The 16908-nt window shown below is 49.5% G+C and overlaps 1 protein-coding gene across 1 annotated transcript in view; it reads right to left on the bottom strand.

Moving 5' to 3' along the window:
- The window catches only part of LOC149855688 (inter-alpha-trypsin inhibitor heavy chain H3-like), a 104008-nt gene that overhangs the window by 1095 nt on the left and 86005 nt on the right, over positions 1-16908 (bottom strand). Inside the window, exon 20 of the mRNA XM_090022291.1 lies at positions 12935-13107. Coding sequence (XP_089878417.1) covers positions 12935-13107 — 173 coding nt within the window. The remainder of the gene's footprint in view (positions 1-12934; positions 13108-16908) is intronic.

The following is a 16908-nucleotide window of genomic DNA, read 5'->3' as shown; positions in this document are numbered from 1 at the left end:
ATAAATTTTGTTTGAAAATGCTAACCAAACAGTTCTCCCACAGCATCTCAGGAAAACAAGGGTGTCAGTTGAGGGCTTCAGCTGCCTGTATACCAATGCCAGGAGCATGGGGAATAAGCAGGAGGAGCTAGCCCTACTGCTCTCTAGTGGGCAATATGACCTGGTAGGAATCACGGAGACCTGGCGGGACTCCCCGCATGACTGGAGCATAGCTGTAGAGGGCTACACCCTGCACAGAAGGGACAGAGTAGGGAGAAAAGGTGGAGAGGTAGCTCTGCACGTGAGAGAGCAGTACACCTCTCTGGAGGCTGACATTGGCTCCAAAGATAAGCAGCTTGAAACCCTCTGGGTCAAGCTACTGGGCTGGGAAAGCAAGGTGAGAGAGACCTAACTGTGCACATTTACTATACATCACTGAACCAAGGGGAGGAACTGGATCTGGAGTTCTCTCAAGAACTGACAGAGGCCACATGCACAAGGGACTTGGTTGTCATGGGTGACTTCAATTACCTGGACATAGATTGGGAGGAACACTTGGCTAGGTCAGATCATTCACGCAGTTTCCTGACTCTGATCAAGGAGCTCTTTCTGACCCAGGAAGTGCAAGGGTCAACCAGAGGCAACCGTCTCCTAGACCTAATCTTGGGCAAGGGAGATGATCTGGTGTATGGCCTGGATATTGAGGGTAACCTGTGCTACAGCAACCATGAAATTATCAGGTTCACCGTCCACTGCAAGGTTGACAAATCAACCGGCAGGACTGAAGTCCTGGACTTCAAGAATGCTGACTTTGACAGGCTCAGAGCATTAGTAGGGGAGGCGATGAGGGACCAGGAAGGGAAGGCAAATGGGGTGCATGAAGAGTGGTAGTTGCTCAAGGACAGAATCCTCGAAGCACAAAAAAATGCCATTCCTACAAAGAGGAAATGTAGCAGGAGGGCTGGCAAGCCTTCCTGGATTAATAGGGACATTTCGGTCCTCTTAAAAAAGAAAAAAGAGGTGTATGCCCAGTGGAAGGTAGGGACGGTCCTCAAGAAGGACTATAGTTTAATGGCCAGCACTTGTACGGAAATTATCGAGAAAGCCAAGGCAGCAACTGAGTTTAGGTTAGCCACAGGAGTCAAGGACAATAAAAAGTCCTTCTCTAGGTATGTAGGGAGTAGAAGGAAAAAAAATGAAAGTGTGACCCCTGCTTAACACCTCGGGACAACTGGTAACTAACATTCAGGAAAAAAGTGAACTCCTGAATGCGCACTTTGCTTTGGTATTTCACCGCACCATGGGGAAAGTCAAGTGAGATAAGGCTCATAGGGAACATGCCGGGACTGACAGCCTCCCCACTATGGATGCTGAGCAGGTTCAATACCAATCAGAAAAGCTAATCACTTATAAGTCAGTGGGACCAGATGGACTCCATCCAAGAGTACTGAAAGAGCTGGCTGAGGTAATTGCAGAACCACTGGCAAAGCTCTTTCAGAATTCGTAGCGCACAGGAGAGATCTCTGAGGATTGGAAGAGGGCCAACATTGTGCCCATCTTCAGGAAGAGGAAGAGGGAGGACCCGGGCAACTATAAATCAAACAGCTTAACCTCTATCCCAGGAAAAATCTTGGAAAAGCTCATTAAAGAATCTATGTGAAATACGCTCGCAGAAGGTAAGATACTGAATGACAGCCAGCATGGTTTTGTCACATGTACATTTTGTCTTACCAATCTCATCTCCTGCTATGATCAGGTCTTTTTCCACCTGGACATGGGAGACGAGGTAGACGTTATATACCTAGACTTCCAAAAGGCTTTTGATCTAGTATCCCATGATATCCTTGTGGGAAAACTGGAAGATTGTGGGCTCAGCTGCTTGATGGTTCAGTTGATGGGAAAGTGGCTACATGGTAGAATCCAGAGAGTTCTCATGAATGGATCTGTATCGTCCTGGGGCGAAGTGGCCAGGAGTGTGCCTCAGGGGTCTGTGCTTAGACCGGTGCTTTTCAACATCTTTATCAATGGTTTGGATGCGGGAGTGAAAAGCTTGCTGGCCAAGTTATGGGGCAGTGTGACCATGCCAGAAGTTAGGTTGCTGATACAGGTGGACCTGGACAGGCTCAAGAGTTGGGCAGAACAGAACCAGATGAAGTTTAACACTTCCAAGTGTAAGGTGCTCCTTTGGGGGGGCAAATAATTCTCAACATACATACAGGCTTGGAGGTGACAGACTGACTAGCACCACAGCTGAAAGGAACCTAGGGGTAATGATTGACCATCACATGAACATGAGCCGTCAATACAATGCGGTGGCCAGCAGGGCAAACAACATGCTAGCATGCATCGACCAATGCATCTTGTGTAAAACTAAAGAAGTGATACTCCCTCTGTACTCAGCACTGGTGAGACCGCAGTTGGAGTACTGCATCCAGTTCTGGGCACCGCACTTCAATAAAGATGTAGAAAAAATTGAGAGGGTCCAGAAAAGAGCCACTGTATGATCAGGGACCTGCAGGGCAAGCCATATGAGGAAAGGCTGAGGGACCTGGGCCTCTTTAGCCTAAAGAAGGGAAGGTTGAGAGGGGACTTGATAGCGGCTTACCACTATATCAGAGGAGTGCATCAGGAGCTCAGCGAACAACTGTCCACTAGGGCACCCCTGGGTACAGTGGTGATGCATAGGGGGTGCATGGGGGAGCATGTGCCCCCTGAGAGTGCTGGTGCACCCTGATGGCCATGCTCATTGCTTAGGGGTGGCAAGCGGAAGTGCCAGTGCCCCCCCGTGAGCACCGGCCAGGGAGCAGGGCTACCGGGTGAAGCGGCCACCCTCCCAGGTGGTGCATGAGTGCCGGCCGGGGAGCAGGGCCACCAGTAGAAGCAGCCATAGGCACTTCCAGAAGCACCACCGCTGCTTTTTGGTGAGTGAGATCGGCTGCGGTGGGACACCTTCCCTCCCCCCATCATTGCGATCAGCCGTGGGGGGATCCCCCCCAATCGCTGACTGGTTGTGGGCAGGTCACATGGCCCCCCTGACTCAAGTCGCCCATGCCTAGGGAAGACCAGGACCAATGGATATAAACTCCTAGAAGGCCGCTTCAGGCTTAATACCAGGAAAAACTCCTTCACAGTCAGGGTGTCCAGACTGTGCAATAAACTCCTTCCAGTGGTGGTGCAGTCATCAACCCTGGAGGTTTTCAGTCACCCTACTGGGGTCACTTGACCCAAGTTGTCTTCCTGCCTACAGTGCGAGGGGCTGGACCTGATGATCTGCAAAGTCCTTTCCAGCCCCTAACAATCCATGAATATGAATCTATGAACTTAGCCATATTTTATAGATGAAACAAATACAAAAACACTTTATGCAAAAGGGTGCCATTTTAAGCTTACAGCTTCAAGCAACAAGATGATACCACATAAAAGTGTGTGGACTATGTTACTTATATCCTTGCCACACATTACACTTAAAACATGGTTAACCAGTTAATCATGTCTCTAAGTTGTGACCTAGTCACATATTCAATCAAGTAATGGCATGATAGAACAAAGAATAAACTACAATGTTCTCCCATAGAAAATATGCAACAACTTTGAGGTTTGTTCCAATCACATCATTAATTGAATATGTGGCTAGGTGCAGCCCTCTGGCTGACAGCCCCATCAGGTGATTGGGGCTCCCAGGTGTAGAGGTGCACCATGTGCTGTCATGGGTAGGAGCCCATCAGCTGACCTGGGCTCCCGGGATGGGGGCACATGGTTTGCCCCAGTGGCTCAAAGCCCCATCAGCTGAAGGGGCTCCCAGATGCTAGAGATTGCTATTTGGCAGTGCAGGGGGAGCCTGGGATCATGATCCCAGGTTTCCCTTGCACTGGCAATAAGGCATGATGGGATTTGATGCACGATCCCACAATCATGGTTCCTGCCATGCACATGTGGAGTTTTGTGGGTTGTGTGGATCATGCATTTGTGCTTTTCAATTGTGCTTTTATCTGCATATCTGGCAGGGGCCTTAGTTTTACCACTCAGGTTCGTAAAAAGCTGTCTAGGTAAAAGTCAGTCCTATCTGAGCAACTGCAGACCTCACAACTAAGAATTTTATTTAATATTAAATAATATGATTGATCCAGATCAACTGAATGGGAGTGTTTGGATGTATGGACAACTGTTCAGCCCCTTTTTACATAAAATATATCCTCTAACAGTCTAACTTATGCATGGTAAAGTTTCAGCCTTCATAATCTCCCTTAATTTATAATTTTTTCAAGACTACTTTGCTTTCTATTACATAAATTTAATTGTGTCTGTCAGATTTCAAGCAAGCCCCTAGAGATTTTATTCAACTATGTATATGCAATGGCCAAGGACCATAGAAATCAACTGGAAATTGATCCAGTTGGATTTCCACATTCATGGCAGACTTAGTTTCTTTTCTTCTTCTTTGTACTGTAGTTTCTATGTCACTGTAATATGATTAATATAGGACAATGGTGTTTTCAGAAGTGTTGGATAATAAAAGCGCAAAATCGTAGGTTATTTATTGACCAAATTCAAAGATGTTAAAAGTAGAGTTATGAAATAATAGTTATGTAAGTATGCTTATAAGCAGGGCTTGTTTATATGTGAGTTTTTCTGGATCAGCTATTCAGCTTTCAATTTATGCCCTTTTTTACTCTACAGCAACTTTAATACAGGGACAAGCACTTAAACGTGGAAAAGGGGGGAGCCAAGAAAGCAATATTCCCTACCATATTTTACTCCTTATTGTTAGCTTTTGCTGCTATGGTATTCTACCTGATATACTGATTTATGAATATGTAATCAATATTACTGAGTTTTTGGTTGTAGTCATGTTGGTCTAAGAACACAGGCAGGCAAGGTTCTTTTGGTAGATGTGATACCTTTTATTAGACCAACTGAGTAGTTGGAAAAAAGTTCTTTGCAAGCTTTTGGGGGCAATCACCATAGGCATAGGCATTTATATAAATGACAACTTTTGCCATTTAAAGAGGACTAAAGTAATCAATTAACACACGTGACTGACTTTAATGCGCTTTTAAAGTGGCAAAAATTGACTTAATTAAAGCTGGTTCAATGTGTTTTAAATGTAAGGTAAAATGAGGTAGTGTCAAAACACCTCACTTACCTTAATTGCACGTGTGTTTAAAGGGAGCTTTCTAAGTGATAATTAGTAATTGTTACCACCAGAGGGAGCTAGCTAGATCTACAGCCTGCAGCCTGGTATCACTTCAAATCATCGCCCTCTGTGTAACTGATCTGACACCCCCCCACACACACAAAAAAAAAAAGCATCTTTGTCTGTGTTGGTTTTTCTTTTTGCTTTTTAATTATTCAAAACATACCACTGGGTGGGGAAAAGGGTGCAAAAAGGGGAAATGGGGAATTGATTTCCCCACTCCCACCAGTGCATTACAGCCAGGGATGCAAGCTCTGCTCTACAGAGCCCGGAAGGGGCTCCCTTCCCCACTTCCATTGGGGGAAAGGGAAACCCTCCCATGAGACCCCAGAAAATTCCCCCAGAGTCCCATGCCAGCTCTGGGGAGTGGGTAAAACCTTAAGTGCAAATGGAATTCACCTGACCCCCCCCCAGCACTTCAGAGAGGACTGACACTCCAGGAGAAGAGGTTCACAACCCCCCCACCTGCCCTAGAGACCCCCAAAAGCCTCCCCCAGGATCCCATGCACACTGTGGGGAGTGGGTAAAACACCCATCTCCCCATTGCAGCATGCAGAGGAGTGAGACATTTGGTGTGTTTGCTGCACTTACACAGCTCCTGTTTAGATCTGTCTTCATCTGAGTCACTCCTGATTCAAGCTGGTATAACTGGTAAACAGAATGTAGCTCATTGGGCATAGACCAGCAATGGATATAAACAACTCAGCATAATAACCCATATATAGATAGTACCTTAAGACATTTGTATACGTTTGCCCCGGTGCCATGAAATGTGTGTCAGTGCTGAGAAAATGGCAGCAGTGTGCTTTGGAACTAAAACACATCAAAGGTGGTTTAATTCAAAAGCTCACCAGCACCATTTTCTGTGTGCTGACATGCATTTCACTGCTTATACAGCTGCATGTGACACAGCACAGTGCAAGTCAGCTCCATTAATCGAGTCTGCTCCAACGCACCAGATCTCCAGCACGTCGGAGCACAAAAATGTATGTTTATAAATGCCCTTACATTGCACAATATCCTGAAATATAACTGTCCTTGAAAAGCAGGATGGGACACTGAGTTTCTGGAGGGGCACTGCAGTGATTATTTCCCAGCAAAGCTACTCTAGCTATTCAGAAAAGCAGCAAGGTGCTCTGGTGCCAGGAGACAGTGAACCATTCACTTAAACTTAACTAGATCCTAATGAGCCAGGATCCAGGTTTTTCATTTGCCATGGAAAAATGGAGTAAACCATGGATTTTACAGTTTACAAAGGCAAACACGGATTTCTCATTTTACCGGAGAAACCCACAGACTTCGCAGTTTTGCAACTAACGCTCTGCAGGCTTGCAGAGTTCCAGCCTGCAGGGGGCTAGGAGGGAGTGGGAGGAGGGCAGTCAGGTAGGGGGTGTCATGTGCATGTATATGACCATGTCTGCCAAGCAGCCTGGAGAGCAGCTCCCACAGGTAACTGGGGGGAGAGGGGAAGATTGAGGCCTCCATAGGGAGGGAGGGGGTGAGTTAGTTGAGTAGGGCTGGGGCTTGGGTTGGGGCTGCTGCCCAGCTGGGCAGTGCCTGGGGCTTGGGGCCCAGGGCTGCAATGAATGACAGCGAGGCCCAGTGGGAAGTGGGACAGGGCTGTGGGTGGCTCATCTAGAGGGCAGCTGGGAAGGGCCAGCTCCCCACCGCTGCATGCACTCCCGGGGGGCAGGAGAGATCTATGCCCCCAGATTTGTGCATGGTGTGGGAGTGGGTCGGGCTGCCCACTGTAGGCTCAGATGGGGGGGCTGCTTCCCACTACGACATGCACTCCTGGGGAACAGGGGGGACCTATGCCTTGCAGATCTGTGCATGGGGCAGGAGTTGTGTGCTGCCCACTTCAGGCTTGTGCTCCCCACCCTGCTGCCCTGCCCCAGGGCCTCCACAACCCAGTGTGTGCAACCCAGTGCTGCAGGGAACAGCAGAGCCATACAGGAAGCTGCCTGCCACTGCAAGCTTCATGCTGCCCATGTCTCCTTCATGCAACCCTACGCCGCTACCCCCACTGCAGCCGTGCAAGCAGAAACACCTCGCCACAGCTCTGCTATTCTTTGCAGTGCTAGGTCGTGCACACCGGGCTGTGGAGCAGCAGGGTGGGAGCCTGCAGCGCGCAGCCCCCTGCCCCACGCACAGATGTGGGAAGCTCCACTTTGCTTTAGCCGCCACTGCCTCCTGCCAGGGGAAAAGGGTTAAGGACCCAGATCCCTGGCCCAGTATTCCCTCGCAGTTGGGAGCCCCCTCAGCAGGGGTAAGGTTACCATATTTCCAGGTCCAAAAAAGAGGACATCTGTCATGGGGGAGCGGGGACAGATGGAATATGATGGGGGGGCAGTGATATGCTGGTGCCCTGCCCCTGCCCATTCTGTTGCCCCTCACTGACAAGCCACACACCCAAACCCTGCTGCTGCCCCTTACTCTGGACCCACTGAGCCTAGCCCTGCCAGTGGCCCTCACTCCCACACAGCAGTACCCTGCCCCCCACTGCTTGCTGGTGCCCCTCACTCATGACCTGCAGCTCCCTGGTGCTGCCAGTGCCATGCACACCCAACCCAGTCACCAGTTCCCTCCCCCCTGCCTCTCACTCCTGATACACAGCCCCCTATCCCCCTCCCAGCCCTGCCGGTGCCCCTCTCCTGACCTACAGCCCCTTGCCCTGCCCCCCAGCCCTGCTGGTGTTCCTCACCCTAGACCTGCAGCCCCTGCTCTACCCCCCAGCCCTGCCAGTGCCCCACACTCTGGACCCACAGCCTCTGCCCCCCAGCCCTGCTGCCTAAGCAGCTCTCACATTGCACACATGCCCACTCGCTCTCGCTCTCTCTCTCTCTCACTCTCTCTCTCTCTTTCTCTACCTCGCTGAAGCCCACACAGGGAGTATGTGACCCCCCGACAGCCAATCACAATACCTGCTGGAGGACATGTCTGGGAAAACCCAGATGTATGGTAACCCTAGGCAGGGCTGGGGGAGCAGAAGCTGTGGGTGGGGGGCAAGGTGCACCAATAGGGGTGGGGGAGTTGTGGGGAGGTATGAAGGACAGGAGCAGAGCTGCAGGCTTGTGGGGGGAGTGAGGGGTACCCAGCAGGGCCAGGGACCTGTGGGAAGAGAGCGAGGTGCACCAGCAGGGCTGTGAGGATGTGGGAAGGGGATGAGGAGTACCAGAAGAAGCAGGGAGCTGTGTGGGGGGGGGGAGTGAGGGGCACCAGCTGGGCTAGGGAGGCTGGGGGCGGAGTTTTTCATTGTAATCCGGGATTGGGGGGGGGGTATCACAGAATTTGTGATTTTTTATCAGGGAAAACCAAGATCCCTGCTCATGAGAAGAAGTTGGCCAATATACCAAGACTGCCTCATTCAATCAACCCTATAAACTGAAAGTTCTCTTGGGGACTGGCAGGGGCCTGGAACTAGGTCCCAAGCTGGGGTGCAAAGCAGGGGCCCTGCTCCACTCCACACCCCTGCCAGCCCCCCATACTTCCAGCATCCCCCATAAGTGGTTCTTTGGAGCCAGAACTTTCAGTTTATGAAGTTGACTGAATAAGGCAGTCCTGCTAGATTGGCCAGCTACTGCTCATTAGCACCTAGTTAAGCTTAAGTGAATGGTTCAGTCTCTTGGCAACAGAGCACCTTGCTTCTTTTCTGAAGAACCAGAGTAGCCTTGCTGGGAAATAATAGCTGCAGAGTCCCACCCCAGAGACAGCTGCTTTGCAAGGACAGCTGCATTTCAGGGGACTGAGCAATGTAAGGGCATTCATACACATACATTTTTGTGCACCGATGCGGAGATCCAGGGTGTCGGAGCAGACTCGATTAATCAAATCTGCTCTACACGTGATCTGATGTGCACTGCACTGCACTGTCTCACATGGAGTTGTACTAGCAGTGAAATGCATGTCAGCATGCAGAAAATGGCAGCAGTAAGCTTCTGAACTAAAACACTTTCAATAGGTTTTAGTTGAAAAGTGTGCCAGGACCATAGTCTCAGCTCTGACACACATTTCGCCAATTATGCAACTGCATATGCCGCAGCACTGGGCATTTCTAAAAGCATCTGGCGCTGTGGCACAAACATGTATAAATGTCCTAAGGTACTTCCTATATATGGGTTATTATATGAATAGTTGTTTATATCCCTTGTTGGTCTATATGTAATGAGAGATATTCTTCTTACCAATTATACCAGCTTGACTCAGGAGTGACTCAGATGAAGTCAGCTCTAAACAGGAGCTGGGTAAGTGCAGCACACACCCCAAATGCCTCATTTTAAGGCAACTGCAGTGGACTAGAGCAGGAAGCCTTTTCTGGCTTAGTATAACTCAGGGCTTTTGCAGCTACTGTGTACCCAAACATCATAAGAGTACAGCCCCTGGAGTGTCCTTTAAATACAAAGAAAGAAATGAAAAACTCTAAAACTCTTGGTTCAGAGATGAACCAAAATGAACCAAGAGTTTTAGAGTTTTGCATTTCTCTTTGTCTCAAACCAACACAGCTACCAAGTATGTCCTTTAAAAAACACAGACACATTCGACAGCAAAACAAGAGGGTGGGATGGACTTCCATCAATCAGCAGCATGATCTTGAAACCAAATCCACCCTGCTCCACAATGAATGATGGTTGTATGTCTCTTGTTATACAAACAAGCCTGCCTGGGATCCTCAGCATTGACAATAGCCTCTCCCTGTGGCTCAGCAGAACATGAGACACTGCTTCACATATTCACATGCTTCACATCCTTGAGGAGCAACTGCTTATCTTGCACTCCCCTCCCCTTTAGGTTGTGCTGCTTTAGGGCCTCACTGAAGCCTCCTTAGCTTGCTGAAGTCAGCTTTCCTGAAGTCAAGGACTTCTGTATTACTGACTGATTTGCCAGCTTTACGGTGGATGGTGAAGGTGATCAGCTCGTGGTCAGTCACCTAGCTTCCCTCCAATTGTTAGGTCACTGATTAGGTCGTCCCTGGTTGCCAGTACCAAGTAGAGCAGCATTTACCTATCCTTGGTCTGTAGAATCCCTGCATCATATAGAGCTCATCCATGCACAAGAGAAAGCTTTGCGACTGCTCAGATTTGGCCGAGCGCTCTTCCCATGAGATGTCTGAGTAGTTGAAGTCTCCCATGACAACTATGCACCTGGACTGTGCGGCCTCAGCCAACTCCCTGGCGAACTCCTGGTCAAGGTCTTTGTCCCAGGGAAAGGGTAGGACATGGACCCCAAAAGGTCAAGGAGGGACTCTGGGGGACAACACACCCCAGGGAAAACATAGGAAAAGAAAAAACAAGTAAAAACGCCCTACCTACTGCAGGAACCACGGCAGGACCCGTGCGGCTCATTAGCCTCAGTTTTTTTAAAGTGAAATCAGCTGGAGAGAAGGGGGAAGAGAGCCAGTGCGGAAGGATAAGAAGGGGAAACAGCAAGATGGAAGGGGAGGAGAGGCTGAGAAAGAGCACAGGGAAAGTATCTCCCGGACCCACTGAGAAGGAGGGGGAGCTGAAGAACGCGCCCATAGGGCAGGAGAATGCCCTGAGAAGCATCAATATAAAGACGCTGTTACCGGACTTAGAAAGACGGAGGTGGCCAGGCTGCATATCATCCTAAAGCCACAAGGAGAGCCTACAGGAGGGTCCCCACTGGCAGAGTCTGGTTCCAGCAAATCGCCCAGGGGAGAGGTGAATGGTCAAAAGGCTAGCTAAGACCACCACATCCTGGACGGAAGACCCGGGAGAGTCCGTCGGAGGAAGGTTTCTTTTCTGAGGCGGAAGGAACGTCAAGAGTTGAATTTATATAGGGTACACTAAGGGTAGGGAATAGGTAACACTAAGGAAGCAGTCGGTGGAGGGACGGTATAATTGTGGGGGGACACACTGTAACCAAGATGCCCTAGGATAGTGATTAGTGGATTATTGGGAGGCTGTAGGCAGTTTTGTTGCTAGCGTCTTTTCCTTTTATTTGTTATTTTTATCACCCGGGATGCCGGTGTAAAAATAAGGTGGAGGGCTACAAAAAGCCGAGGATCTAGAGGGCCTATTATGATTTGGCCATACGGCCCAGGTTGGAGTGAGACCCAGGGATACAATCTCGTATAGGGAGGGCTGGCCACGGAAAACAACATCAGCATACCGTCGTGGCTGGGTATAGGGCAAGGTACAGGGGAGGTTGGAGCCTCGTGAAGACTATCACCCTTCGGCCTGAGATAACCAAACCAGGGTGGTTGGTTCCCCACCACCACCACTGATAGGATCATCAAAGTCGTGGCAGGCAGGATTAGGAGGGGATAAGACTGCCCGAGGTGAGAACTCGTGGCCCTAATACCATTGGGATGGAGCAGAAAACCATCATCAAAATCCAGAGCCGAGTGGCAAGGGACCGGATGATCGAGGCCCAGCGGGTGCAGTCTTGATCCTGGGTAAGGGGTCCTGCACCGTGTTCCCCACGGATTTTCAAGTCATCCACCCTGGGTGCCAATGTTGGCTTGCAGGGATGCTTAGCTACATCCTCACCCCTTTTGTCCACTCTCTCTCTCCTGTACAGAGTATAGCCATCTATACCCATGGCCCAGTCCCACCAGGTCTCCGTTATCCCTATCACATCATAATTATTTGAGTTTAGCCAGAGGACAAGTTCGTCCTGTTTATTCCTCAAGGCATTTGTATATAGACATGCAAGTGTCCTTCTGGGGGCCCTTGCTTTGCTTACAGTTTATTCCAGGGCTGGGGCAGGGGTGGGATCCCTTGAGTGCCTTATCCTGCTGACTTGGCAAGGGTTACTCAGTGGGCCAGCAGTGGCGGTAGTCCCCCCGTCCCCTGGCGGGCTTAGTTTAAAGCCCAGTGGAGCAGGTCAGCCAGTCTGGCTGAAAAGAGCCTCCTCCCCAGCAGAGAGAGGTAGAGGCTGTCCCTTCCCAGCAGCTCACTGCCTTTCTCACCAAAGAGCAGGCTGTGGTCATGGAGGCCAAACCCTTCCTGATGACACCAGCGCCGCAGTCTTTGGTCTCACTGCCTGGATCCTCCCCTCCCTCCTCGGCCCATAGCCCGAGACTGGGAGTATCAAAGAGAACACCACCTGCGCTCCCAACCTCTTAAGTAAGAGTGTATGTTGTAAAATTCATTATCTTCTCCATCAACAAGATCACTGACCTAATGTAAATGCAAACACTGCCTTCAACCTAACCATGCAAAAACCAGTAATGCTTTCAACATACGATGGACACTATACAAGACATTACAATAGAAAATATGACAGTAGTGTTGTAAATTTAGCTCCAGAATTACTAGTGATTGTCACTAGCTTCGCTTTCAGTAGGAAAAAAGGTATTAGTGAACATGAAGTAAAAATCACAGCAGACCTAGATAAACTTTAACTGAGTATTAATACGCTTTGGCTGAACAGAAAACAATGGTTATTTCAATGGTGCCTGGAGGGGCAACATGATAACCAAACTGAAAATAGAAGATCCACCTTTAAAAACATTTATACAGATAAGTGACAGCAAATAGGTGATAGGAGGTTTGACTGATAGGAAAAGGGATAAGAAAATAATTCAAATTTGCATGAGCCCAACTCCATAAAAATTTGCCCACAGTCTTAATGTGACTGATCTATGAAATCTCAGTTAATCAGAACTGTGTGCATACAAACTCACACAGGACTGAATGATTATATATGTGAAAACATATTCACAAATAATAACGATAATAAATAAATATAACCCCCAAAACAATCCAAACAAAAGGAAGGCTCCATGATAATTCATACCTAATAATCCATGAGTTTGTTCAGACAGTTTATGACTATCCATCACATATAATCCTAGGAAGTCTTGGTGTAAAGGATGTTTCTTCCATACTTGGTGCAAAACAACAACAAATGATGCACCACCACCCAGGGAAAGCACCAGATTCTTTTCCTTATTAATTATAAGAGTTAGTCTGGGGAAAAAAAGAAACATTAGTTAACAAGTTTTATTTCTTGAAGTTGTCCCTGTGTACTGCAGCAAAATTACTAGTGATGATGAGAAACATTAAAAAGGAAACATGACTGTGGGACATGTTTATTTTTATGGAAATCCCCCACGTTTTGTAATGAAATTTTTTCACTACACTGACTGAATTCTGCATATGTACCAGCACAAAATATATATATTTGGTGCAGTGTGTACATTTGCACCCACACATATAGTTCTATATTCTCTGTGTGTACATATATACAGCAGTAGATATGATAGAAAGCAGAGCAGCACATTAGGCAAGGAGCACAGTACAGGGAACAGAAACCAAATAAGCAGTACTCCATAGTCTGCACTTCACTACACTCACATATGTTTGTGTCATTAGAGTAAACCCATTTAATCTTGTTTGTTTTTGATCTTCTAGCTTGCATGTGCAAAAGATTCAGGCATCACCGTGTTGGCCAGTCTGAATCAGCCTCTCCAGGAAGGTTCTGATGGGGGTTCTGGGTCCATTTCAGAGCACCTGATTACACATAATCTTTCCTTCCATAACTTCAGTTTTGCCTTGTCAGCTGTCATGTCTAATGGCACAACACTGATCACAAAACTTTTGTGCTTTAAACCAGCAGTGGGCACAATATAGTCCACAGGCCAAATCCAGCCCACCAATGGATTTTGTCTGGCCCACAGTAGGTGCCTTGGTCCTGCCAAGCCCAAGTGCAGAGGCCGCTGGATGGATGAGGTCAGGGAGGCCCCAGGATCTGGTGGGCAGTGACAGTGTTGGGCCAGGATCTGGGGCAGAGCCATGATCTGCTGCCCGCATGGCCCTGGGTTGAGTGCAGGTTCCACGGACAGGAGCATTTGGGAAGCAGATCGCGCTCTACTCCAGGCCCCAGCCCTGTGCTGTCAATGCTCCAAGATCCCAGCCCTGGACACAGCTACCCACCCTGCCTATGTAGCTCCCAGCCAGTCTCCATGGAGACCTTGGGATCGTGGGGCATTGACAGTGCGGGCCTGTAGCCAAGCCGCAATCCACTCCCACACATCTCTGCCCAGAGAACCACTGCCCGTCACAGATTGTCACTATCCCCATGATCTCTGGGCCAGGATCCACATGGATAGAGCATGTGGCCAGGTAGACAGGTTGGGGCCATGGGTAGGCAGGCAGCTGTGTCCAGGGCTGGGGTCTTCAGGAGGTGGCAGCACGGAGCTGGGGCCCAGGGCAGAACCACAATCCACTCCCTGCACATCCTGCCCACAGAGCCCCCGCCTGTAGCAGGGCCCTGCAGGGAATAAATCGCAGCTCTGCCCTAGGCCCTGGGCCCGCACTGTCACTACCCCAAGATTCTGGGGTCTCCCTGGCCACGCCTGACTGTCTTGCTCCCAGATGCCATAGGTGAAAACCTGCAACCTGAGTCTTGGTTGGGTTGGCGTGAAGCTGCTTCTTATTGTAGTAACCTGGGAGGTTGCTCAGTGCACAGAATAACAGCTGGAAGCCCAGATCCCCATTGACACATCATTCACAGACAATGAATAGAGCTCTGTAGACCAAAGCAGGTGAAATTTTAAAAGGACCATATTTAGCACCAGGAGAATAAAGTAGACCTCCACAACTGGCTTATTTATAAAATAAAAATAAAGAGTTGGAATAAGTTTATAGAGGAGTTTGGATGCTCCATTTGGGATGTGTGGTGTGTAGAGTTGTGTTTGCAGTGTCCAGGCTGTAGTGCAGAGTGGAAGGTTCCTGAGGGCTGTGGGTTTTGACTGGGGTGTGCTGATGCTCCTGCTGGGACTTAAAAACCCCAAGCAGTTTTTGGCTAGAGGGTTTTGCCCCTCCACTCAAGGTCAGAACTACTGTTCCAGTTAGGATCAGGAAGGAATTTTACCACACAGATTGACATAGACTGTAGGGGTGTTTGGCTTCCTGTGCAGTAGGAGGTATAGTCTGCTTTCTTGGATTTCTTGAGCATGGGTGCCTGCTACTGAATAGTGATGATATAGGCCTAGTTCCATTCATTAGGGAAGCAGGTGCCAGTTATTATGGATACTAATTGGGTCAGCTGACCGCCACGGGGCAGGGCCTGGCCTTCATAAACAGAGAAGGCTGAGGCCAGAGCCAGTTTCCCCCTGGCAGCTGGAGGAGCAGCAACTTTGCTGCAGAGCAGAACACAGAATGGCTGTCTGACTGACTGAGAGTCTACATGATGTGGGGGAGAACCCTGACAGGAGTGTACGTTCTAGCCGGTAGGTTTATTGTTATGTTACAGCCATGTGGCTTGTGGTTCTGTTTAGTTATTGTTACATGGGAGAACTGGGCGAGGCTGTAGGGGTGGAGGAGGCCTCATCAGGAGCTCCCCAGTAAAATGGGGGAGTTCCTAGCACCACAGAGGGTGCTGTGTAGTGGGGTGTCCTGACCCCAGCCCAGCGGGGGCAATATTGGGATGAGCCCCAGTTGGAAACCCCAATTGGGAAGAGCCCCAGTGGGGCATAGACCTGAGAAGGCGGGTCTGGGTGCCAGGTGAGGCTAAAGCCGCCTGAGCCCCAACCTTGGGAAGCCTGAGGTGGGTATAGAAGGCCCGAGTATGGGCGGGTGCGTGCGAGGCGTGAACACAGGCCTGAGCATGGGCAAGGAGCACAACCAGAGGAAGCCCAAGTCCGGCATAGAAGGCCCCAGTAGGGGTGGGCGTGTGAGAGGTGCGAGCAAGGGCCCAAGTGCGGGCGAGGAGTGCAAGCACAAGCCTGAGAGTGGGTGAGGAGTGCAAGCAGCGCGAGCGTAGGACCAGAGAGGGCAGAGAGCGCGATGAGCACGAGCAAGGGCCCCGGTGTGGGCAAGGGAGCGTGTGAGGCGCGAGTATCTTGGAGCAGGCCTGGGAGAGGGCATGTATATTGGACATTGGGCAGGCCCAGCGGGGCACTGCCTGTGAAGGGGAAGCCCCGGAAGGGGGCAAGCCCAGGGCTAGGCCCCGGAGAGAAGGGCAAGTCTATTAGGAAGCCCGAAGAGGGAGCGTGCTACTTAGAACAGTCCCAGAGACAAGCCGGCGAGGGCTGGCACAGGGAGTAGCCCCGGAATCGTAGTATCAAGACCAGCCCCATGCCAAGGGGGCAAGAAGGCAGCCTCCCATTTATAATAATAAGATAGAGGGTGTGTTCAGGACCCAGACTTGGCACGGTGGGCAAGGGCACTAGGGAGGTCACAGCAGCCCTAGACCGTACTGCCACAGTGCCCCATTTGGGATCATAAAAGAATTTCATCCTGCAGTCAGATTGGCATGGCCTATGGGAGGGTTTGCCTTCCTCTGTAGCAGGGGTATGGTCCTCTTCCTTAGATTTCTTCAGTGTGGTTTTTAACAAAACATTTTGTATTCCAGTGGCAGGTCACTGACAGTGCCCTCATCTCCTTTCTTTATCTGTGACAAGTTTAAGGATTTTTTTTTTTTTTTTTGAGCATTACAGCTGGCACTTGTGCACAAGGATTGTTTGCAGTGTTTTTTTAGAATAGGCTAAACAAACGCTTGTCTAGGATGGTTTAGATAAGGATGATCCTACCTTGAGCAGGGGTTGGATTAAGTCCCTTTCAGCCCTACTTTTTCTATGGTTAGTTGATCAGGGCTTCCAGACACAGGAGCATGCATAGAGTTCAGATGCACTCTTGTGGCTGGAAATGCTTACAGGCTGACTGGTACTCCTAATAATGAGAGCACACTGGAGTCAAAGGAGAACAAGGCCAAGAGCTCTGACCCATGGGAGCACTAGGCTCCCAGCTTGCTACTTGTTGGTGCAG

Source organism: Crocodylus siamensis, chromosome 11 (assembly GCF_052110815.1).
Source record: "Crocodylus siamensis isolate JL-2025a chromosome 11, ASM5211081v1, whole genome shotgun sequence".
In the NCBI taxonomy this organism is placed as follows: Eukaryota; Metazoa; Chordata; order Crocodylia; family Crocodylidae; genus Crocodylus; species Crocodylus siamensis.
Note: the sequence above shows the minus strand (reverse complement) of the source record. Positions and strands in the feature narration are given on the sequence as shown.